Genomic DNA, 23203 nt, shown 5'->3' with positions numbered 1-23203 from the left:
GGCCGCGGGCCGCGACGTAACCTTGTGTTTCCGTGCAAGGCGTGTGCGAGTGATTCGATAGTCAGTTGTGCCGCGATAGCGTTGGTTACGCGAAAAGTCATGGTTCCGCTCATGAGTGTGACAACCTTATCTTGAATTCAACCCCAGCCTCCGCGCACACCGACGAGCGGGTGCGAGTCGGTCGTGGCACAAAGGTTTGAACGTGAGCGCAGTGGTCCGTCTGACAGCAGGAACTGCATCATTTCCAAACTGCTGCCCACTGAACGCAAAGGAATACCTCGACGCCAAGTGCTGTTGAGTGCAGCACAGTACGATCTACCTATCGCCAGACGCGTAGGAAGTAGCTGCCACAGATCAGCTGATTGCAAGCCGCCGCGCTCTAACGTCAGACTTGAGTTGTTTTGCTGAGTGTGAAACCTTTAGCGCACGAGAAAGCTAGCGCTAAATCGATGTACGCGTGAACCATTTCTCCTAAGAAATTATTCGGTTTTTGTGCTCAACCACGTATTAGGGGGCACATACCAGACATAAAGTCGTGGATGCGGTGCGGGTGCACTTGCGTCGACATCCGCTGCGGCAGCCAACTGCAGCGTCGGACTTACGCTGCTTATATACGCTCGCAGCCGCGGTTTCATCCTCCATGGATTCGAAGTGCTCGAGGGTTGGTAGAGCGCCACCACTTATTAATGCGAGTGGGGTTAATATTACATCTGTTGACGCCACTACCGATAATCGGGCTGAAACGCAGCAGACCATGTACGCTGTTGTTTTTTTTTTCCTTCGAGATGCGGGCGCAAAGCGCATGCGCTGGCACAGTGGCCACTGACATGGCGGTTTTCAGTGTTGCCAGACGGAGAAATTGCCCGCTTAACTTTTTTATTGAATACCGCCTATAGGAAAGCAATACAGAGCGTGTTAAAACTCAATATGTTGAAGGCAATAAAATTCTTGTTGCATTCTTGCAATAAAAAGCTCGTTGATTTTATACTGGCCGCAGTATTTAAGATGGGAGTTTTGGGTTCACTCAGAGAAATTCAATGAAGTGCATTAAAACTCAAATGTTTTGAGGACAATAAAATGTTGGTTGAGTTTGGTCAATAAAATGTGTGTTCACTTTTTAACGAGCCCGGTCTATAAGCGACGAGTTTTAATTGACTTTTTATTGACTCTATAGAAATACGATAAAGGGTCTATTAAAACTCAACGTCCATTTTTATGAGGGATTCTTTGGTAGTGCTTGCCGAGTGCACGTCTTCCCATACCTATTGTGCGCCGGATTTCTTTTGCCTGGTTGGGATCAGCTCTCACAACCTGACCAGGGTACTTATATTCTTCTACTTCCTCTAGCGTTTTGTTACCTATGCTGAAAAGGCCGCTTTCAGCGTGTTTATTTTTCATTAATTTAGAATTCATTACATCATTGGTTATGAAATCTGTGGTATGAAGTTTCGTTACATTATTAGTTGTATATGTACACACACACACACACACACACACACACGCACACACACACGCGCATACACACACGCGCACACACACACGCACACACACGCACGCACGCACACACACACACACACGCACACACACGAACATTGTTTTTTCAGACCTGGAGGGACATTCACGGTACGCTTCCTAGAGCCATATTTTCAAGGAACTTCGAAGGAGAGACGCTCCGCATGCCTCTGTGGACGATGCCATTTTCTTAAAGGCCATTGGATCACAAGGAGAGACATTTTGCGCCTGATCATCTGGTTTTTGAGGGACACAAACCTCAGTGACTCCTGGTGATTTCCCGCGCAAAGGGTCAAGAAGGTGCTGATTGGGGGAGCAGTTGCTGTGATGCCACGCCGCAGGGCTAGGTTCACCAGTTAATAAACATCATCCCCACCCCCACCATCACCCATAGTCAAGCCTGCATTATAGTAAAACTGCACTCAAGAGGAGGAGAAAACTTTATTTAACAGTGAACTCGAGCGGGGTAGTGTGCGGGGTCTTCAGTCCAGGACAAGAAAGTAAGAGTTATTTTCTTCAATTCATGTAACGCCATCCTGAGTAGGCCAGGGTTTGCTCTTTACGTCTGACGGGGTTGGAAAACAACAAAGAGCTGCTCCTGTGTTGGACCTCTGGGTACTCCAGCTGCGGCGCGATGCTCAGAAAGTGGAGCGACACGTCTTGATGGAATGAGGGTTTAATGGAATCTGCAAAAAGTGGCGCGAGCCGACACAACCACATGAGCATGCAGCAGCTCGTTACGAGCATAATGAAATGATGCTGATTAGCGTCGTCTGCTACAAAGGATGACAAAGAGGAAGTCACAACAGCTCGGATATATTCATCGGTTTCAATTCTTGTTATACTGAACGCGGTAGATGTATATATATTTATTGCGTTCTCTAGCAAGTATATCAAGCCTTCAACACCGTAATCATGTCAAAGCCGTTCGGGTTTAGAGTCAGTTTGTTATGATAACGATGGCTGCGATAGAAGATCGGGGCACAAAATCCTCCTTCGACTACTTTGGACAACGTCGTCTGCGCCGTCTCGCTGTGGTGTATCACGACTCTTTTCATTGTATTTGCACTCGAATAAACAACGCACGCTGCGGATATGCACCTTCTTGCTCGCAGCCGTAACGAAAGGCAATTTGTGAAGACGGGAATGTATGCCATACAGCCTGGTGAAAGTATCCACACGAACTTCGTGAGCCTCCCAAACATACCTAAGCCTTTTAACTAGTCATTTGCGAAAGTGCAGAAAAATTAAATCACTGGGAACAGAGAAAAACATTCATCTGATACAAGTCAACAACATCGAAACAAATAGAAGACAGCCCTTTTATTTCCTTCTGTGCGACGCCTGTGTAGGGTCCCGCTGCTTTGTGCGTAACATTACGGACTGTTGAGTCTTCATAAGAGCATCTCAAAAACACTTGAAGGAAGAGTACGCATTTGGAATGCTTGTCGAGGAGCTCTGAGCACTGAACCTTAGAATTAAGCTACAAAGGACGAGTTACACACGATCTCTGAAAAAAGTTGTTCTCTCTCTTCTCATGTGTTGCAAACTTATGCGAGATACAGCTTGGAATTATTCAGAGGTGTCAGAAGCTGGCAAAATAACTGAATTACTGAAAGTACGCTTTTTAATGCACTAGAGCATCAAAGCGGGCGATTTCTAGCACACGCACTTCTGCCCCTCATAAGGGGAGTGTAACAGACAACAGCAGCGCGAGTCCCTAATATGACGTCAGGAGCCAGGGGGCGCCACTTAACCATCTCAGCGCCAATAGTAATATAGTAATATAAATGGAGATACGTGCATCTCAGCGCCAATAGTAAAATAAATGGAGATACATGGTGGAAGAGAATTTTAAAAGATAAAATAACATAAATTCTATAGACAAACTAATGGAATCCTACAGATTAACTCAAGAAATCAAAGATGTTGCCGCGAACCGCGCCTTCTTATTCTTTTATTTATGTTTCGTTACCCGTGTCTGGCCGAGCGTGTTTCCTCCTCCTTTTGTCAGCCTCACCGGCCATATGTTTTGGTCGGGAAAGGGTGTTTGCTATAAAGTCACTAATTTGGAATGTTCTTGTTTGATCGAAAAGGTTCTCTATCTCAATCTTTCTTGTTTTTTAATGGTATAACAGGAAGTTTTAAAGGTACAACATTCCACCTGTTTCACACAAAAATCCAAGAAGAGGTCGGTACTGGGGTCCCCATATCCAACGCGTAAAATCTGGGGTCCCCCAGGACGGAACCCTGCCCCTCGGAGGTGTTGCATTCGGGCGTTTCTAAGATCTGAGCAAGTCCACAGTCGGTGTTAGCAGAAACGATAGCGCTTGAAATAAATGCGCGCAGAGCAGACGCCGCGGCATTCGATTCGCCGACGTTCGTCTGAGCAGGTCACCTAGCTGATACTTCTCGATGCTTGTGTTTCTCTACTTTACGGGGGGACACAAATTTGCTGCAATAAATTTTATTTCTTGTAACAACCTGACGTCATACGGGGCTATGTAACGTACACATCCTTCACAAAAAATGGCCAGAAGATTTTAAAAATCCCTGAAAAGAACTACGGCAACACCAATAAAAAATTGTCTGAAGGGACCCTTCATCCGCACAAAAATACCTAATTGACGAAGTTGAACCATTCAATCGCTGTAATAGCGTATCTGTGCACCATTAATTGGCTTAACGAAACAAACGAAAACAATAAACTAACCCAACGTATTTGGCTACTCATCTGGCCGAAAAAAAAACGCGCAATGAAGACAAGCAAGCGGCATAAGAATGCTTGCACGTTAGTAGACTACTCTCTGATTTTGTACACATTTTTGTCGCAACAGTCGTGATCAGCTCGTTTGTGGCCCGTTGCGTGCGCGTATACACACTGCACGCATTCAAGTTCTTGGCGGAATGACGGCGTTGTCCGAATTTTATTTCACTTTCAGTATGTACAGATTTTTTTTTATTTATTTCGCCCGGAATGACCCTGGGAAAAAACAAAACCCCTTTGTATCGCACTTCACAACGCTGCTTCATCTTACGCTATCCCGGTGCTTGTGTAGTTTATGGGGCTTTCCTTTCGTTGGGTACTTGTGCGACGCCATTGCATTTGTCCTGCCACTGCTACCGTTGCACAATTCGGTAATGACGACGTTGTGGTCGTACGTCTCGACCGAGCTGAGGATGCCCTTGCTGGTGTAGCTCACTGTGCCCGGATGCTTGCTGCTTAGAACGGTGAGCCTTTTGTCTGTATATCCGAGAAACCTGATGGGTGTGAAGTGTAGATTCGTGCCCTTCACCGGTCGATCGAAGTACTTGGCGCAGTAGCCGGAGGCCATCATGTCCATGGTCCACGAGCGTTCCTGAGTGGAGTGAAAGGGGATTAGCTGCTGCACGATGGCGTGTTATCTTTTATCAATGGGCCTCCTCGATTATATTGTCATCGGGCGGCCAGGGGCGTGACCCAGCGCCCGATTTCCCCTAGAATACCCGAAGTCCGAAAGCAGTCGTCGGACGGCCCGCGGACTATCCAGGACTGGTCAATCGAGGATGCCTAGTGCAACCTGCAGTCCAAATGACTTTAGTTTTTTTTTTTTCTTACTTCAGACATCTTAGCAGAAAATGAATATTTGATGCATGATATAATTTTATCTGTACTACTACTGGCGTTGTAACACGCTGCATGGAACACGGTTCCTTTAGAATGCGTGTTGTACTTACCGTCGTGCAGTTTACCAGGACAGATAGAAAGAACTCTACGTTTACACAATGAATCTGTGGTCAAATAGAGAAAGAAACAAGTTAGCCGTGGCGGTGGCTCAACGGCTAATCATAGTGTACTAGAATATAGTATAGGCTAAAGACTATTCTCTCTCTCTCTCTCTCTCTCTAAAGACGCTGCTGAGTACACGGACGCGGTTTCGGTGCCCATCACTGGAGGCTACTTTCCTGACGGAGCTGAATAACGGAAACGTCCGTGTGTTCGGGATTGGAGTCCGCCTGAATTATTTCTAAGTTGTCGAAATTAATCTGTATCGCTCCTCTACTTGACGGTTCACAGCTCACGTGTCGGTTCGGAAAGCGAAATTTTGTTTCGATTTGGAAGAAACGTCTTAGTAGTAGTTACATATCCACGTGCGCAAAAGTAAGTTGGTGGATATATATGCGACAATTCATTGCCGGGCCCTCCTTATTTATCCCTGTTCACCCCTTTAATCCTGGGGTGCCTTTTCGCAATATATGAAATTTTGGCTTCGTTTCTAAGCAAACTGAGTTACTGATAGCCTGCAGACAATTGAAGGGATGTGCTGTGTCGAGCGTTGCCGATGTTGAAAAACGAACAACGCAGCACCGCACGCGATGAAAGCGCTCGCAATACTAGTGTTATTGCATGGTCGGCATTTGTTAAGAGGCAAAGTTTTCATTGTCAGTGCATTGTAATGCAAGAAAGGAGCGCGAAATAAAATTTATTTCTTAGTTTTATACGTTCCGTGTACTCTCGCTTCTCCTTCCCTCTCTATCGTACATGCCCCAGATACTTCTCTATTTAGTTAATAGTAAATTATCTGAGTTTCATTATAATACCACAGTTAAAATTAAGGCGAATTTCTCCTTGATATTAGTAATAACAACAACCGACAGGAGCTAGCAGAAAATTTAATTACTAATAAAACCCTGTAGGAAAGCCCTGGAGAAGACGTTAGAACCCTTCACGGCACTAAAACTATGCTTTCGTCTATGCTTTACAATCAACCAAGAATTGTTCGGTCCACGGAGTTTTCTCACCTCTGTGTTATGTTAACATGATTTGTATGGAGTGTTTCTAAAATTGAAGATGGCAAGAGATGGCGCGTCTTCAAAGGACCCTAGCTGCAGCACTCTTTCAGCAGTGCTAATAAACCTGCACGACGTTTAGATTCCACTGCCAGGAATACCTTAGCCAAATATGACACGTGCACGTGAAGCAATAAGCTCGTAAACCGCTGTGTAATACGCAAAAAAAAAAAACCAACCGTGCTCTCTTCAGTTTTCCTCATTTTGCACCCCTGTAATGCCGCGGCGAAGGGACCGTGACAGGCTACACCGTAACGCCGTGGCGATATGCTTGGTTCAAGCGAGCGAGCTAGGACGACAAGGCGAGCGCCTAAAGTGCTCTGCACTTAAAACTCACCGGCCTGTGATATAATGAAGGCCACCGAACAGAACGCCACGAGCCGCCCGTTCTCCATGAGAGAGAGCGCACCTTTCGTCGCGTAGTCCGCGGTTGAGTTGAGAGGGAACGGTTATGCGCGATTTCTCATCTCGCGTAACTTCGGTGGTAGTGAACGGCATTTTGTCATTCTTGCGAGAGGAGATTGCTGGCACAATAGGCTTTACTCCAAAATACAGTCGGAGTAGTTGGCGGTAAGTGTTGCATGGCCCCTTTAAAGGCGCCATGCAGCTGACGAAATGCAAGTTTGTTTTATTCGGAAGTTTTGGTGTTTTATAGTGCCCCCAGCGCTTGTCAGGCCGCAAACGATGCTTCATTCAGACAAACAATTTTAGCCAAAATTTCAATTCCCCGGCTAAATGGTGTGTTTCGTGACGTCTGCGATAACGTATACAGGTATGCCGACCAAAGCTGCAGCGAACGGCGCAACACGGCCGGACTCGACTCTCCTCCTCCCGCGCTAGGGGAACTCGGGAGGAGGAGAGTCGAGTGCGGCCGTGGGCAGAACACCTTGTTTCCCGTCAGTTCTCCTAGATGGTGCCACAATACTGCTCAAGACCGTTGTTCGCCCTCGCTTTGTTTTTGACCGGATTTATGTCTGGCTAATTTGTGTGGTAGATAGTATTCGTCTCGTGAACCATTGGGAATGTTCAACAAAAAGAGTCACAGTAGACAACGTAGCTTATTCCGGTTGGCCAGTGTAAGCTCAACGGAACGGACAGCTGTGCGGCCATAACAAATAGCATCCTCGATTTTTTTTAACCGCACCGGTGCACACCGGGGCACACCGGTGCGCCTTTTCATCCTCGATAAACCGCACCGGTGTTCACCGTCCGTCCTCGATAAACCGGGGTGCACCGTCGCGGGGCAATTTTCGGTTCTCCTCCTCCCGCGCTAGGGGAACTCGGGAGGAGGAGAGTCGAGTGCGGCCGTGGGCAGAACACCTTGTTTCCCGTCAGTTCTCCTAGATGGTGCCACAATACTGCTCAAGACCGTTGTTCGCCCTCGCTTTGTTTTTGACCGGATTTATGTCTGGCTAATTTGTGTGGTAGATAGTATTCGTCTCGTCGACGGTGCGCCGGCGTGCAGTCCCGAGATGCATCGCGGACGATGCCGGCGAAGGAGCTTCCTCCGCCGTCTGCTGCAGCGACGGCGCCATCGCCGCACTCGTGTCAAGGCGGACGGAGCTGTGTATTGTTGCTGACAAGGATGGCGTGCTTGTGAATTCATCGGGCAACGATGCGACAGTCTCCTAACGGGCGGTAACAACGGCCAGTGATTGTAAATGAGGACGCGAACTTTGTGTACTTCAAAGGCGGCTGCATGCATTGCCAGAAAGTTGGGGATTGACATTCGTTTCGTTCGATCGAATTATCATGAACTGTTACCGGAGTGCCTAGACGATGAAGACCTACTTGTTTTGCTGTAACGGAAGGGCGGAACAAAACAGGCACTCGCATTATGGCTCAAACGAAGGTTAGAAGCAGCTTGTATGTAGGTGTTTAGTGGAAGCGGTGGCGGTACGTCGTTCCGCATGTGTGACGGATTTAAGTTGTGCGTACATATAATCATTGACCTTCAATAAATACCACTTTCAAATAGCGCTGTGTCTCATTACAGTGCTGTATTGTTACTTGTGAACGTTTTTATGAGTTGATTTCTTAGATTAAGAGATGGCGCCTGGGTAGAACCGCCCCGTTTGTCCTCGATCAACGCTCCGTGCCGGTACGCACTGTGCACCGCGCCGGTTTTGGGGGCAACACCGGTGCGTGTTTATCGAGGACGCTAAAAGTGCGCGCAGTGCGCACCACTACTTCTATGTTTACGTGCGCGTTCGTAATTTTCATTGTTTATCCCACCATTCTTACTGCTATAAAAATAATGCGCATTAAATTTAAGCGCGAAGGACTCGTTCTGCGCTCTTAGAAGCCCTGTGTAACTTGCGTTTGCTTTTGCCGGTCTCAGCCAGTAGTGGCTCAGATGCTCGTAATACGTCATAGCTTGAAGGGCGGGAAATGAGCTATAGTCAGTCGCATGGCCATTCTCTTTTTTCCTAATTATACAGCTTATTTCGGCGGTGTTTATGGTAGAAGTGGTGTCAGTATAAATCTAACGAGGCAATCTTTAAAATCCACCAAACTTGCATTTTGTCTGCGTGGGCCTTTTAAACAAAGAAACAGCGCTAAACAGCTGAAGACAGAAAAAAGAATACGAACAGACAATGCGCTGTGTATGATCGTATGTTCGTATTCTCTTCTTAGCTTTTCATTGCTTTGCGCCGTTTATTTGTTTAAAGGGACCCTGCAACACTTTTTTCAACTTTTTTTTTTGAAATCCTAAATGCTTTCAGACCGTAATCAACCAACACTTCCAGTACTTAGATTAGCCGGTCGCGAAGTACCTCAGCCAAAAATTACTGCTCTATGCCCATCAGATATAACTTACATGTAAACTCGCTCAAAATATTTTTCTCTCTTTCCCGGTCTTGATGTAATTCGACGGCCCGAGTTACGTCACGGAGGCCATGTAGCGGCGGTTGGCCAGTTCTCCTTCAGTTGCAGCAATGAACGCTTTTCGATAGCAACATTAAAAAAAAGCCACAACAATAAAGCAGAAATGGAAGGCCTATCTGGTGCGGCGAGCAAATCACGCAGTGCCGCTCTGTGCTGGCGTAGCTTTGGCAGTGGTTCCAGATGCGAAAGAAAGAGTGAAAGCGCTTATCGGAAGTCTTGCAGGGTTCCTTTAAGGGACCTTCCAGTACTTGGCCTTTATTTTGGCTATTCGCAATCACTCTCCTCATGTATCTAGCTGTGTTGATTTTAGTGGCTCAGGTTTTGCGTCGACAGGTTTCGTTTTGGCGATTTTTAACGACTAGCTTCACGTGCCATAACCCCCCGCTCATCGCTGCTGTGCTCTCGGCATATTCACTTTGAATACCGGAATTGTTCCGCTATTTGTGTTGAAATATTACTTTTAGCCGCCGCGGTGGCTCACTGGCTAAGGCGTTGCGCTGCTGAGCACGAGGTCGCGGGTTCGATTCCCGGCCGCGGCGGCCGGATTTCTGATGGAGGCGAAAAGCAAAAACGCCCGTGTGTACGAGATTTCGTCGCACGTTAAAGATCCCCAGGTGGTCAAAATTAATCCGGAGCCCTCCACTACGGCGCGCCTCATCGCCTGCGTTGCGTCGGCGCGTTAAACCCCACAATCAATCAATCAACTGTATTACTTTCGAATCAGGAACCTGTATTACACAATTGAATGTTTCTGTACCTGAAGTGCAGCCTGTAACAGTAACAGACTCACCGAGTTCGTCTGAGTGTACGCACTCAATACACACCGCTCAACCGCACACGTAAGAAAAAAAAAGGAAGTCTGGGAGGCGCCTCCTTACCTTTTTAATGTTGGTTACTTGCCACTCGACGGTCACTTCACACTTGGGGCGCACGGTTATCCCTATGTCTACTTCGATAGTTTTCGTTGTCACATTGGTTTCGGTGTTTGTTCGGTGGACGTAGAAGTTGAGCGCGAAGCCAGCGCCTATACTGACGACCTTTTTGATGGTCGCTGTTAGGCTTCCCGTGATGTTGCACTCGAATCCGTTTATTAAGCTCGTGCTCGTTGTTTGGGCGAGAGTCTTGGATTGCTTGAATGTGGCCTTTATGGGGCTTTTCTGCCTATTAATGTATTTATGCTTGTAAACGGCTGTAGGCGCCTGTACAGTGCTTGTAACTTCGCCCAGGTTGAATCGGCCGGCCTGTACTGTTATCTGGTACCTGCAAAACATGAAAGCGGCATCGTCATTTTGTGGATTAATTCCGGTGTTTGGCAAAGTTATTTTTGCTTGATGAGTAAATGGTGCTTGTCGGCAATTTTCTTCGTCCATCCGCATCTTTCGGTAACAGAGCGAGCGGTAGCGCAGCACGAAAATACAGTGGAGACCGCGCAGAGAAAAGCCTGTTCTACATGGTGCGCTTTTCGTCTGCGAATTCTGTGGAACGAACATTCGCACTTACGAAGTTCTCAATGCCTGTAAATGTCGTCTGCGTGGCCTGCGAACCTCACGATATTCGCATTTCGGAGCACATTGTCTGCAGACAAAATAAGTCTGCCACAAGGTAAACTTGTGATTTTTAAAAACAAGTTTTATTGTGCTTTCTGGGCAAGTTGTTTCATGTTTCAGACTCTGAGTTTATCTGCGGTTTCACACAACAATCGTCAATTATTTATCAATATACGCACACATAGCAGAGAAGACAAACACAGCAAGCAACCCTGGGTTCGCTTGTTGTGCGCGCCTAGCACACCTCGGTTTACCTCGGCCGGTTCTTCTTGGGTTCTTCTGTACTTGTTCCCTGTTGGGATGTCCGCCACTTGCGCGGATACCGATTAATAAGCAGTCGATGAAAACGGCGCGCGACATCGTGTGAACGCGCGTGCGTTTGTTTCGGTGCACCCGCGTTTACTCCGCGCGTATACAAGCAACGCCATCTGGTTGCTAAGCGTGCAGATGGTGATGCCGTGGCGTTCACCTAGCTGTGTTCCTATTGGCCGCAGGTCCGGCCCCTCTACACCGCACGAGCGGCGTTCGCGGTGGATATGGTCGACCGCTCCTAACATTTGGCACTTCGCCGCAGCAACGACAAAAGGCCGTTTTGCCGCACGAGCGGCGCCGCATCTGCGAATTCGTAGGGAAAATCGCACCATGTAGAACAGGCTTTTAGCTTGGCCTTGAGAGTGGAGAGGGTTGCGGTGTCAAGGAGAGAAAGAGGCACAACACTATTTTTCAAACGTTTTTCTCTGGAGGCGCTTGATGTGCCTTCTCTTATCATCATCGTCGTCGTCGTCCTTTTGTGAAAAACCATTGGGTAGAGTTGGCTTTCCTGCAGCGTGTTTTACTAGGACGAATAACTCAATCAGTGAGGCAGAGAAGGCTTCGCGGTTTCGATTCTTGTTTGTGGTTTCGTTAAACGAATTCTGAGCTCTACGCTGTATGCTTGATTGTCCGAACGCATGCGCTCGGTGTCTGAGGCCTTGGCGCCCTGACGTTTTTGACCACGGACGCGAAAGTGTAGGGGGTTAAGACGTATGCAGTTTTGCTGTAAAAAAAGGATGCTGTAAAAAAGGATGCAGTTTTGGTGTAAAAGCTCGTCGCGACGCAAGCGTCTGGCGTACACGCCACTGAGCAGGACCAATGTGGTCGGACCTTTGCCGTAGCGACCCGCCTGCAGAACGTCGCTCGCCAAGCACACCCACAAGACTGCTGCCGACCCGCAAATCATGCTCCTTTCGCTGTAGCGGACCGTGTCTTCTCCAAATGGTTCGCTGACAACCCATTCGGTTTTGTTCGCAAAGTTTGCGAGCGCTTGGGGGTTTCAATCGTATTTAGCGGTGCTCCTGACCGTGTAATCCAGTGTCTAATGTTGGTGCGTCTAACGCTGCCATACCGACGAGGTATAAACAGCGACGTGCAAGTTCATTTCGATGCACATTAAACATTCAAATGCTCCCGTGAAGGCACGTTTCACTTTCGTGTTGCCGATTCCTATGAAACGAGGATCAACCACATTTTTTTTACTCTCCTCTTTCAAACGAATGTGCTCCAGTCTATTTCGGGTACAGTATCTACTTACGGTGAGTACAAAGGTTTCGTTTTCATTTCCGTGCGGTTGTACCAGCAGTCGGTCCACAGCACTTTAACGCCGTGTACCTTGGCTTGTTGTTTTGCATATCTTTCGTAGGCCACGTCCAGGTTGAAAATTTCTGCCGAACAAACCGAGGTGGCATGGTTAAAACTACTATCGGCATGTCAGCTTTGGCGTAAAATGAAAATTGAAAGCTTATTAACAAGGCGATTTTCTGAGTGCGCAAAATGCATTATTTGTCTGCTTTTCACTGACTATGGGCGTGAAGAAAGGGGGTGAGGCGGTGTCCGAACGCAGCTTATGATTGAACACCGCATCCACCTCTTCCCCACAAATACCCGATTCCCGAGTTTCCAAATCCTCCTACATACCCTGGAAAGGACAAGTGACACTGGTGCGAAAGTTACTGGACTGTTTATTTGAATCCTTCAGTGAAAACAACAACTACTAGTACTACTACAACTACAACTACTACGACTACTACTAGGCTACAACGACTACTACAGAGAAATCGGGCATCAGAAAGGAAAATTGCTATGATAATTCAAATGGCAGTGCTTTGCTTTTTGAGGCTAAGGCAGGTTGCTTGGAAACTAAGAGCGTCGTGAAAAGGTATACCCAAAACGATGAGGTATGCGTTGTCTGCGGAAAAGAAACAGGAACTATGCGGCACATAGTGTAAGAATGCGAGGGTATCCATCCAAATCTACATGAGGGAAATATTCGGCTTCCAAAAGCCCTCGCATTTAAAGGTAGCACAGAGGCAGCTAACTTCAAGGCTGTCGAGGCGACAAAAAGAAGGTTAACATGCTGGTGGGCGAAAAACAGAGAGGGGAATATTGCCTTGGACAGCTACAACCTGTAGCAGAAAAAATAAGTATCTTGTGCCTGTCCTGAGAGAAGCTCTAGTATTAAACGAAGAGTATAAAACATAGATATATTCTTTTGGTAAGATGACGCGTCATTACTCCGTTACAAAGGGGATACCACTAGCAATCATCATCCTCATCATCATACATTGCCACAGAAAGTTGTACCCGAGTATAGGCAGCCTATCGGCTGCCTAGATTTGTCGCCAGTGTTTTTTTTTTTTTTTCTTCTGCCCACCTCTTTCTAGGGCCTGTTTTTCCTACATCCCCGACCGCTATCAGAGAAGCATGTAGGCGACGGCAAACGCCGGCAAAGTCTCTGCTTTTTCTAATAAAGAGCTCTCTCTCTCTCTCTCTCTCTCTCTCTCTCTCTCTCTCTCTCTCTCTCTCTCTCTCTCTCTCTCTCTCTCTCTCTCTCTCTCACATTGCGAGCACAGAAGTGTTACCGAACAGAACTTGTCCGTGTACAGGTATCCAAGGGCCACTCCGCAGCTAATGTTCAATAAAATAGGTTTGTCTCCGGGTAGAGCGAGAGGTCACAGTTGGCACAGGACCGAGGTAATTGGAGAATAATGGGAGAGGCCTTGGCCCTGCAGTGGGCGTAGATAGGCTGGTGATGATGATGATGATGATGATGATGATGATGATGATGAGAGCGAGAGGGTGCGGCGCGCACTCTCTCGCAAAGGCGCGGTATCGGGTGCATGGAGAGAGTGCGTCTTCAGCCTTCGACGCTTCTGTGCGTTCATCTTTCTCCTGTGTTTCTGAGTTTTTCGCTACACGAGACCACGGACGACCGACACCTACTAGCCCCGACAAACACGTTACCAGCTGCATTGGAGTTTCATAGAGGGGGAGAGGGTGCGGCGCTGCAAGAGCAGCAACGCGAGGAAGGGGAAGAGTTTGACGTCGAACGCGACACAGCCGCTCCCGCCGCAGATCGCGTGGACTCCGCCAGCCGGCAAGACGGAGCAGATTGGTGCAGTCCTCTGGACTACGCCCCTGTCAGTCCTGTTGTTGTTTTTTTAGATCCAACGGATCTCATTCACCCGCCTTGTCCCTGCATCCGGCGTTGTCGGCGTCCGCCCCTCCTCGCCACGCGAGCTGCGCTCTCCGCCGCTCACCCCCTCTCCTCTCCGATAGCGAACGCTCTCTCGCGAGGGGCATTGGATTATTCGATTGGATTGGCTTGGATTGACTTGGCTTGGATTGGATTGGATTTGGATTGGATTAAAGTGGATTGAGTTGCGTCATAGCCGCGGCAGGCGCACTGGCGCCGGCGCGTCCCCTCACCGTTATGCGCGCTATAAAACGCGGTGCCTGCGCCGCTCCGCTCCATCGTTCCAGCGCCGTTCCTCCGCTGTCCAACGCTGCAACGTGAACACCCTATGCGTCGCATCTACACAGGGGTTCCCGCGAGGGGAGGCGGGAGTTTTAATATCTGCGATCCAGTGAAACTAATAAAGCTTCGCTGAGGTAATCCGCCACCACATGAATGGTTCCGTCCTAGAATTTTTTTTTTATTTTCAATCCAAACACACCAGTTTCTAAGTTGGTGGCCTAGCCTTGTTCCTTTAGATTGTGTGCTCAGGAATTTGGTTCCAAATCTAAATAGCCGGGAATAAGAAAGTAGTTATTGCATGGATAGTGACATGACCGTCAGAATTTGTTGTCAAATGTAATAATTTTTGCTGTCGTCTTCCTGTATACTATTATTCGGGATTGACATGTGTGACCGCGTAACGTGACATGAAGCTGGCTGCTAATGCTAACAGGTACACCATGGCTTTCTTGGTAAAGTATTTTTTCGTGGATTTACCAGTTGAACGATGACACCCGTGGCGACGCACGGGGACAGTAAATCAGATATGCATTTGAGTCTCAACTGGCATGATCTGTGGTGTTTAGATTAGCGTAGCTGCCAGTGATTCATCATATCAATTACGCCGTGATAGTACTAACACGTACAAGAACTGGCAGAATTGACAGCGATCGCTTCGATCTTAGTTTGTGTGCGTGCTTACGTGTGTAAATGCTTTTTTTTTTGTAGTTGGGTTACATGCGGGATATTTGGTTTCGTTTGCCCTAAGGTAACGTAAAAATAGGTTGGCAGTGGCTAGCCATAATGATAGACACGTTTACTAAACACGCTTACCTCTCAGCAAAAAGGTACCATGTTGGGCCAGTTGGGTGTGCAATCAGAGGTCGGAACAGTGCACATGTTGACGAAGGACGGCCAGAAGCACACACCGCAGCGCTTGTGCCGTGTGATTCTGTCCGTCCTTCGTCAACATGTGCTCTGTTCCCACCTTTTCACTTGACAGCAATTTAGTTCAGAAACCCGGTCGAACTACTTGGTCGCGAAACATGTTTAGCCGGCAAAAAATTATATGTATATATCCCGTAACCCTGCAGTAATACCAGTCTTCGAAAGCTATCATTCACAGCAGAACTGCGTCAATTTTCGACCCTTGCGAACTTATAGGCAGGAAACTGTCTAAAGGGCCGCGGCTCGTCAATAGGTACAGAAGACACATGCGAGATTATTCATCGTAAATTGTAAATGCTTACCTGCACTCTTTCCGCTTTCGATGTATAGAAACTGCAAAGAGAAGTCGCAGGTCATGTACCGAAAAAAAAAACTGAAACTAAAGCATATGTTAAAAAAAGGGTGAATGCGTCTGAAATTTTGGTCTGAGTTTCACGTAGGTTTATGTTTGTTTATTTATTCAGAATACCCCTAAAGGCCTTCTCGCAGGAGGATATTACATAGGGGAGGGGGGAGTAACACGTGAAACGTAACGAGTGAATAACTAGTCGCACAATGCCTTTTTAAAGGAATTATAGTAGCTACACTTGCTCCATACGATTCGAACGACCACAGAGACGTCAAGTTCAATAAAATATGCTACTACGAGATAAATACCGCAATTTTGCGATTCTAAGCACCCTCTCCTACTTTCGGGGAAAAAAAAACTGGAAAAGAAGTTTGCATGAGAATCTAAGCACCCCATTTCCTAAGCAATCATCGCAAGGTGGATTTCAGACACATGGAAGAAGTGGGCTTGAGTTGACGTTGTGGCCAAATCAGTTATGAAGCTTTCAGTTATACAACCACCTTAGCGGAACAGACGACCACCTGCTGGGGGATACTAAGAGCGGCGGCCCGAGTGGCACAGCGGACTCGAAAGGTAGTGCCGGTGACGGAGTATCCGGCGTAAGCGGTGGATTCACTGCCTGTACCTATGTTTCTTTTTAATGTTTCCCAGACAAAACATTGTTCCGTGCTCCCGTCTCATCGAAATATGAGAAAAAAGTGCCAGGGAGCGGAAGTAATTTAGGTTTTTCGAATCTAAGCACCCCCTACCTTTCGGCATCGTGATGGTGGAAAAAGGGGGGTGCTTTAGAACGGAGTAGATAAGGTAATTAACAATAGTTTGTTTATAATTGAAGTTCACAGTTTTTGGCTACGTGCTTGTACTACGAAATTTGAGGATATAAGGTAACGATATTTAGAAAAATAATTAATCTTGTTATTCTGAGAGACGGAGAAGCTTGATTTGAAATTCGCTTCCCAATTGATGTTGGCTTCCGAATAGATTAGCTCCTTAACTCATCGCGCACCTCGGAGTCCGGACCAGGGTATCAGCGAGAACGCCATCGGGAGGACCAACTTTTGGGATGTTATCATGTATGTATCTTTATCCAGGCTGTTTCTTGTGGGCCGTCGAGAAACAGTAATGCACACGTGGTGGCAGATTTAACAAAGCATGCTCCGCATGCATGACCTCAGGGACGCCTCCGCAAACCGTCCAGAGTCTGCCTCCGAAAAATTTGAATTTGGAAAATTGAGGAACATTGAAACTGATCAAGTACATCTGTAACCGCTGTGACGTAATGTGCCAATACTACATTTATGACTTGACGAGACCGGGTGCGTGCACGCGATAGAGCACGGTACCGGGATCCCGTGCTTAGACGGAGGAGAAGCTGCAATTGTGCACGTCCAAAAATCCGAAATCATCGCCTCAGCGGCGCTCTTTCAGCGGCAATTTCCGGATAATCTGTTTGGTGCTGTCTGCTGTGTGTTTAACAGACAACGATGCATCGCCATTGTCGTAGAGTGCAATACGTTTAAGTCATTCTATACTCACTTGTTCGATCACTCCATGGCAGTGCCACATACTATAGGTAAAGACAATCGCAGCTTATGGTGAACGTTAACGTCGCGTCGCCTTCAAGTTGTCGTCCTGCGAATATTTCTCTGAAGATGCACGCTTAATGTGTTCGTAAAGATTTCCCCGAAGTGCTTTTTAAAACCCTTTGGGTTGTGTCGCTAATGGCAAGTTAACCTATTCCAGTTCTTTCACGAACTCATTCCTTTGCGTTAGTTCATACACATTTGCTTACCCTCTTTGTCAATTTCCTACCTTGTCTGCATTATGTTCTAAAGTGTTGAGTCCGTGGTGTTGAGTATAACGTTTTGAGCGGAATAAGGAACTCATACAGCACCATCGGTCACGAGATGCTCTCCACTTGACCCGCCGCGGTGGCTCAGTGGCTAAGGCGTTGCGCTGCTGAGCACGAGGTCGCGGGTTCGATTCCCGGCCGCGGCGGCCGCTTTTCTTATGGAGGCGAAAAGTAAAAACGCCCGTGTGTACGAGATTTCGGCGCACGATAAATATCCCCAGGTGGTCAAAATTAATCCGGAGCCCTCCACTACGGCGCGCCTCATCGCCTCCGTTGCGTCGGCGCGTAAAACCCTACAATCAATCAATCAAATGCTCTCCACTTACTGAATAAAGTCTCTAAAAGGGGGAAGAGGACCGAGGAGGATCTCCAACCTCTTCCTTTTCCCACCGGGAACAAATAAAGTTGTTCTCTCTCTCTCTCTCTCCGTGTTTGTAAAAGTATACACTGCACGCTCCATATCCTCGCACGCTTAATTGAGTTTTTGTAGGAATAAGGCGAATCGTATACGAACGATCATGCAGAAGTAATTCGACGTTCGATTCGCGCGGTTTAACTGGCGCAGTCGACAGGATGAACTGCGCATGCGCAGCACAGTGCACATTTTAAAGCACGAAAAGGGGTATACTATTCCAGCACATCTGCTCGTTCCACTTGGAGCCTGCTATAAACATGTTCATCCGCTAATTTTTAATAAGATCAGAGCATGTTCTGGGCTGTGTTGCGCATGCGCAGTCGCATCTTCCTGTCGACTGCGCCAATTGTAGGGCCGCTAGCGCAGCCCACTGATAAAATGGAAGCTCCCAGGACGAAGAAAATAAAAAAGTCTATAGAACACGCGGTCGCGCTTAGGATAACGGGTCTTGTAACCTAACAGTGTGTATCAGCCTAGTCTGCATTCGTTCCCTCATCGTTTTCGCAACACTTAATGTAACGCGTTGTGTGGCTTATCGTAAGCATGCCCAATTTGATCCAATTGATATGCAAATCTCACCAGAAAGGGTATAGCGAGTGCTACGATCCATGCGACGGGCCTCAGCGTCCGAGATACGTACATTGTAGTTCCAGCGGGTTCGAGGCGGCAGCGCTCTCGTTAAACGTCGTGCATTTCGAAATACAAGGCGTTTGGCAACCGACCGTTCTCGGTCGCTGTCCTTCTTTCTTTCTTGGTTGAAGTTACATAGTCGTCGACAGTTGGGGGGACTTTCTGCGTGTTATAGAAGCGGCTGGCAAAATAATACCGATACAAGCGACAGCAATGTGACGCATTAGCACCTGAAAACTTACGAAATCCCGGGCACTTGATTGTGTTTGAAATAGCCAAAACAAGGCCACTTTTCACCGATATCTATACTTTTTCTTCAACATGCTTTGTCAATGGGTTGTGTCAACATGCTTTCGTTTCGGCGGTTCATTTTTGGGGGCTGCAAACAATAAATAGTGATAACGAATAGACAAATAACTGAAACAAAAGAAAATGGTTCCGCAAGGGAAATATTTTTAACGCGTGCTGTGTGGAATACCTTCTGCATTATCTCGGGGGTAATGTACGAAAACAAAATGTGCGCTGGCCCATCGCCATCGGAAAAGTTGGATCTCCTTGGATGGGATGTCTAGATTGAACGGCCCTTAGGTTTCACTGTTCAGGTCGGTACGGAACGATTTGGGCGTCGTTGTGTTTAAAATAGCCTTAAAATTATAACTGTACTTCTGCGCCTTTCTAAAGTTGTTGAAGTTTTTAATGACAGCGGTTAGTCACCCGTTTCCTTTTTCCCCCGTTGGCAAAATTTCTGCAAAGGCTTTTGTTGTTGCGGTTTTTTTGTGTGTGTGTGCGAGAGAGCGGTGTTTTTAATAATTAGTTACTTGCAGTACAGTTAGATCTTCTGCGTTGTTACGAAAGTTGGTACAAAATAAACCCGCTGCGGTGGCTCAGTGGCTAAGGCGTTGTGCTGCTGACCCTATGGACGCGGGTTCGACTCCCGGCCGCGGCGGCCGCTCTTCTCGTGTGTGAAGCAGATTGTTTTAGTGATGAGGAGGTTAATTTTATCAGGCGGAGAGGATTCGAGACGATTATTTTACGACTTTTGATACGGTTCCCTGGGAAGCTGACAATGGCTTCAGAAAAGTGACGCCATGTAAGCAACGTCAAATAAATCTACGTTAAACACTTCGTGGGGTTCGTTAAGAAATGGTCCGCTTAAAAAAAACATTATTTAGAGCTAACACTGAGTAAATATTGAGAGGACATTATTCGGAGGTCATAAAAGCTGTTCCGGCGAGTTCCTGCTAACCCGTATAATGGTCGCGAGTCCTGCGCCCTTATTGGACTGCCAAGTTCAACGGCCTCCGCGTTTGAATACCTCCTGTGACGTCCGTTGCAACTTTAGCCTATAGTGCAACCCCGTTTATTGCTGGGGTGTGTCATCACACGCACGTGAGCCATGGAAGCTCTCGCGACATTTGCGCTGGTATACAACGCACACACATGAAGAATATTGCATCGAATTTGCGAAACAGCGAACACCCAAATTAACGGCGATTGCCCAGGATTCTTAGGAATAAGCGAAACATTTTCTTCAGCCGTCCAGCTGTGGGCATTTTCGCTTGCAGCTTTGAGTGGAACATAACGTTGGCAAAATTAAAGGTTGAACTGTTCCCCGAACGGGTCCTTTAAATGTGAAGCATTGTTCGACTTCAGAGATTTATTCGCTGTTAGGTAGGAATAGTCGGAGGACCCGCCGCGGTGGCTCAGTGGCTATGATTATGGCTGTGGCTATGATTCTGAGCCGCGGTGGCTCAGAATCATAAGCATGCGACATAATCATAAGCATTACATAAGCATGTAATGCTTAATAATCTCGGAAGATCACAGCGATTTGAGATAGGGGGCGAGGCAGTGGAAGTAGTAAGCGAATATATCTACTTAGGCCAAGTTGGGACCCCGAGTCCTAACCATGAAGCAGAGATAATTGGAAGGATAAGAATGGGGTGGAGTGCATTCGGCAGGCATTCTCAGATAATGAATGGCAGCGTATACCATTGTCCCTGGAGAAAAAAGTGTATGACAGCTGCATCTTACCGGTACTCACCTACGGGGCAGAGACTTGGAGGCTCACTAAGAGGGCTTAACTTAAATTAAAGGCGACTCAGCGAGCAATGGAACAGAAGATGATATGTGTAGCATTAAGGGACAAGAAGAGAGCGGAGTGGGTCAGGGAACAAACGCGTGTTAAGAACATGTTAGTAGAAATTAAGAAGAAGAAATGGACGTGGGCAGGGCATGTAATGCGAAGGCAAGATAACCGTTGGTCATTAAGGGTAACAGAGTGGATCTGTAGAGAAGGCAAGCGTGGTAGGGGGCGGAAGAAAGTTAGATGGGAAGATGAGAGCAAGAAGTTTGCAGGGATAAATTGATCGCAGTTAGCACAGGACCGGGATAATTGGAGATTAATTGAAGAGGCCTGGGCGTAGACAGGCTGTTGTGATGATGATGATGATGATGGTGATGATGATGCTGATGGTGATGATGATGATGATGGTGATGATGATGGTGATGATGATGAAGCATTCGACCACCTTCACTTGTCGAGTTCTCGAGGCCCATATAGCATACGGGGCTAAATTTCTAACAAGCGCCATGCTAACATGTGCTCATATCTTGCAAATAATTTTTAATCAATGCCTTCTTCCTCTCTCTCCGAATGTTTACGGAAAGGTGAATTGTAATTAGTCTGCGAATCTCGTTTTATTTACTTCCATTATATTCCTAGCACTTACGTAAACTATGTAAAATTATAATAGCTAATAGTTGAGTTAATGAGTAACAGTGTGACGTTAAAAACTGGTAGGAAGGCGCGATGACTATCGGAGCGCGCCGGACACCAAACGGGCCGGTAGTCGCTTTCAAATGAATTATCATTCGGCGCATGTGAAAACTAGAGGTTACCCTCTATTCAGTGGGCTTCTACATCGTCCGCGTTTTCCCTAGACTACGAGGACAATAAGAAAGAACAATAAACGGCCTATCGTCATTACTAGATGTTGTGCTTTCGTTTATTCAATAGCCTCAAGGCTTAGTAGACATTAAGCGAGTCCGATCTATATCCAGGAAACTAGGTTGGCCTCCCGGATAAAGTCCAGCAAAGAAAGGCAGGCAGACCAATGGAGCCACTGATGGTAATGCGTGCCTTGCCGCAAATTTAGGCCTGCTGCCATCAGACATTTGCGTCGAATGTCCTTGGTTTCAGGGAGTGCCCACAATAGATGGAGCAGGTCTGCCGGAGCCGTTTCATCAGAGCAGGTTGGGCATTTCACGTGCCCCCGGTAGTCCCCTTTTCGCCCACTCGTGCGGGCAGGAGTAAAAGCCACGCCCAATCGGATCCTTCGTAGTACAACCTCCTCCAACCTGGGGAGGTTGAGGAGGAGGAGAACCGAACACGGAGGTATGAGAGCACGCGTTCGGCGTCGAAGATCCTCCTTTGCTGCCATCCGGGCCATGGCATAGTGTGGGTGACAAAGTATGTCTTCTATGAGTTCTCTTGAATTAGGACCCAGAACAGAAACCCATCTGAGAACATCAAACCAATTACAAAGAAAAGAATGTATTCCTGCTAATTTATCATGTTTTACAAAGGAATGCTTTAGTGCAATGTATGTAACGGATGTTTCGCTACATAAAGAGGCACTTTGCGACGTAGAAGCGTCATGCCCACTTAATATGAATTGTAGAGGGCTACGTAGAAGTAACGCGAACAGCGTGGATTTTAAATATTCTAAAGCGTGTTCGCTACAACGTGAACAAACTGTACAATTAAAAAACAACAAGCAAACGAACGCCTGCGAGAATAGCGCACGTTTTGCAAGAACAGTCACACACATTGCCGCTAAAAAATAGGAATAAGCTATAATAGTGAAAAAAGAGCATGTTTAAGGTTTCCATGTAAAATGCCTTAGCGATTAGATTGTAGGAATCAGAAGAAAAGAACACAAACCTTAGACCAGCTTTCACAAAATAATGTGTTGAAGCAGCGCTGGAGGCCATCAGATTAAAGCGTTTAGGAATTCACTAAAAGAACATATATATATATATATATATATATATATATATATATATATATATATATATATATATATATATATATATATATATATATATATATATATATATATATATATATATATATATATATATATATATATATATATATATATACAATATATATATATATATATATATATATATATATATATATATATATATAGATGTGATTTTTTTTTTCATCGAAAAATAACGTTGTTGACGCAAAAATGGTCGAGGTCGTCGGTATATGCCGCGACATTTAGTTCTGAAATCGTCAATGGTGTCGCCGTGAGGAGCTAACAAAGATTATGGCTCTAAATACGGGGCAAAAGAGCAAATAAAGGCAGTACCACACAGCCTCGTTTTACCGGAGATGGTGTAGAAGGGGCTGCGAGTGGTGCGCGTTAACAAGTAATCAAATGGG

The 23203-nt window shown here is 46.6% G+C and overlaps 2 protein-coding genes across 2 annotated transcripts in view; one reads left to right on the top strand and one right to left on the bottom strand.

Annotated features, from left to right (window-relative positions):
• Positions 1–23203, top strand: part of LOC144149266 (inositol-trisphosphate 3-kinase A-like) — a 488782-nt gene that overhangs the window by 308909 nt on the left and 156670 nt on the right. The window lies entirely within an intron of this gene.
• LOC144148739 (uncharacterized) lies at positions 4430–18928 on the bottom strand. The gene is made up of 5 exons (XM_077680257.1): positions 18694–18928; positions 15801–15831; positions 12349–12478; positions 10110–10491; positions 4430–4871 (listed from the first exon to the last, which is right to left on the bottom strand). The coding sequence occupies exons 1-5, from the start codon at positions 18754–18756 to the stop codon at positions 4542–4544; spliced, it is 936 nt and encodes a 311-aa protein (XP_077536383.1). The 5' UTR covers positions 18757–18928; the 3' UTR covers positions 4430–4541.

Source organism: Haemaphysalis longicornis, unplaced genomic scaffold (genome assembly GCF_048455015.1).
Source record: "Haemaphysalis longicornis isolate Haplotype H1 unplaced genomic scaffold, Haemaphysalis longicornis Haplotype H1 scaffold_8, whole genome shotgun sequence".
NCBI lineage: Eukaryota > Metazoa > Arthropoda > Arachnida > Ixodida > Ixodidae > Haemaphysalis > Haemaphysalis longicornis.
Note: the sequence above shows the minus strand (reverse complement) of the source record. Positions and strands in the feature narration are given on the sequence as shown.

What these genes read in the sequence shown, in the direction of transcription:
- LOC144148739 (XM_077680257.1), bottom strand. Translation starts at nt 18,756, where the DNA reads ATGTACGTATCTCGGACGCTGAGGCCCGTCGCATGGATCGTAGCACTC. An exon ending in CACTCGCTATACCCTTTCTG is followed by an intron (nt 15,832 to 18,693) that starts GTGAGATTTGCA and finishes TTCTCTTTGCAG; the next exon opens with TTTCTATACATCGAAAGCGG. An exon ending in AAGTAACCAACATTAAAAAG is followed by an intron (nt 4,872 to 10,109) that starts GTAAGGAGGCGC and finishes CACTCCACTCAG; the next exon opens with GAACGCTCGTGGACCATGGA.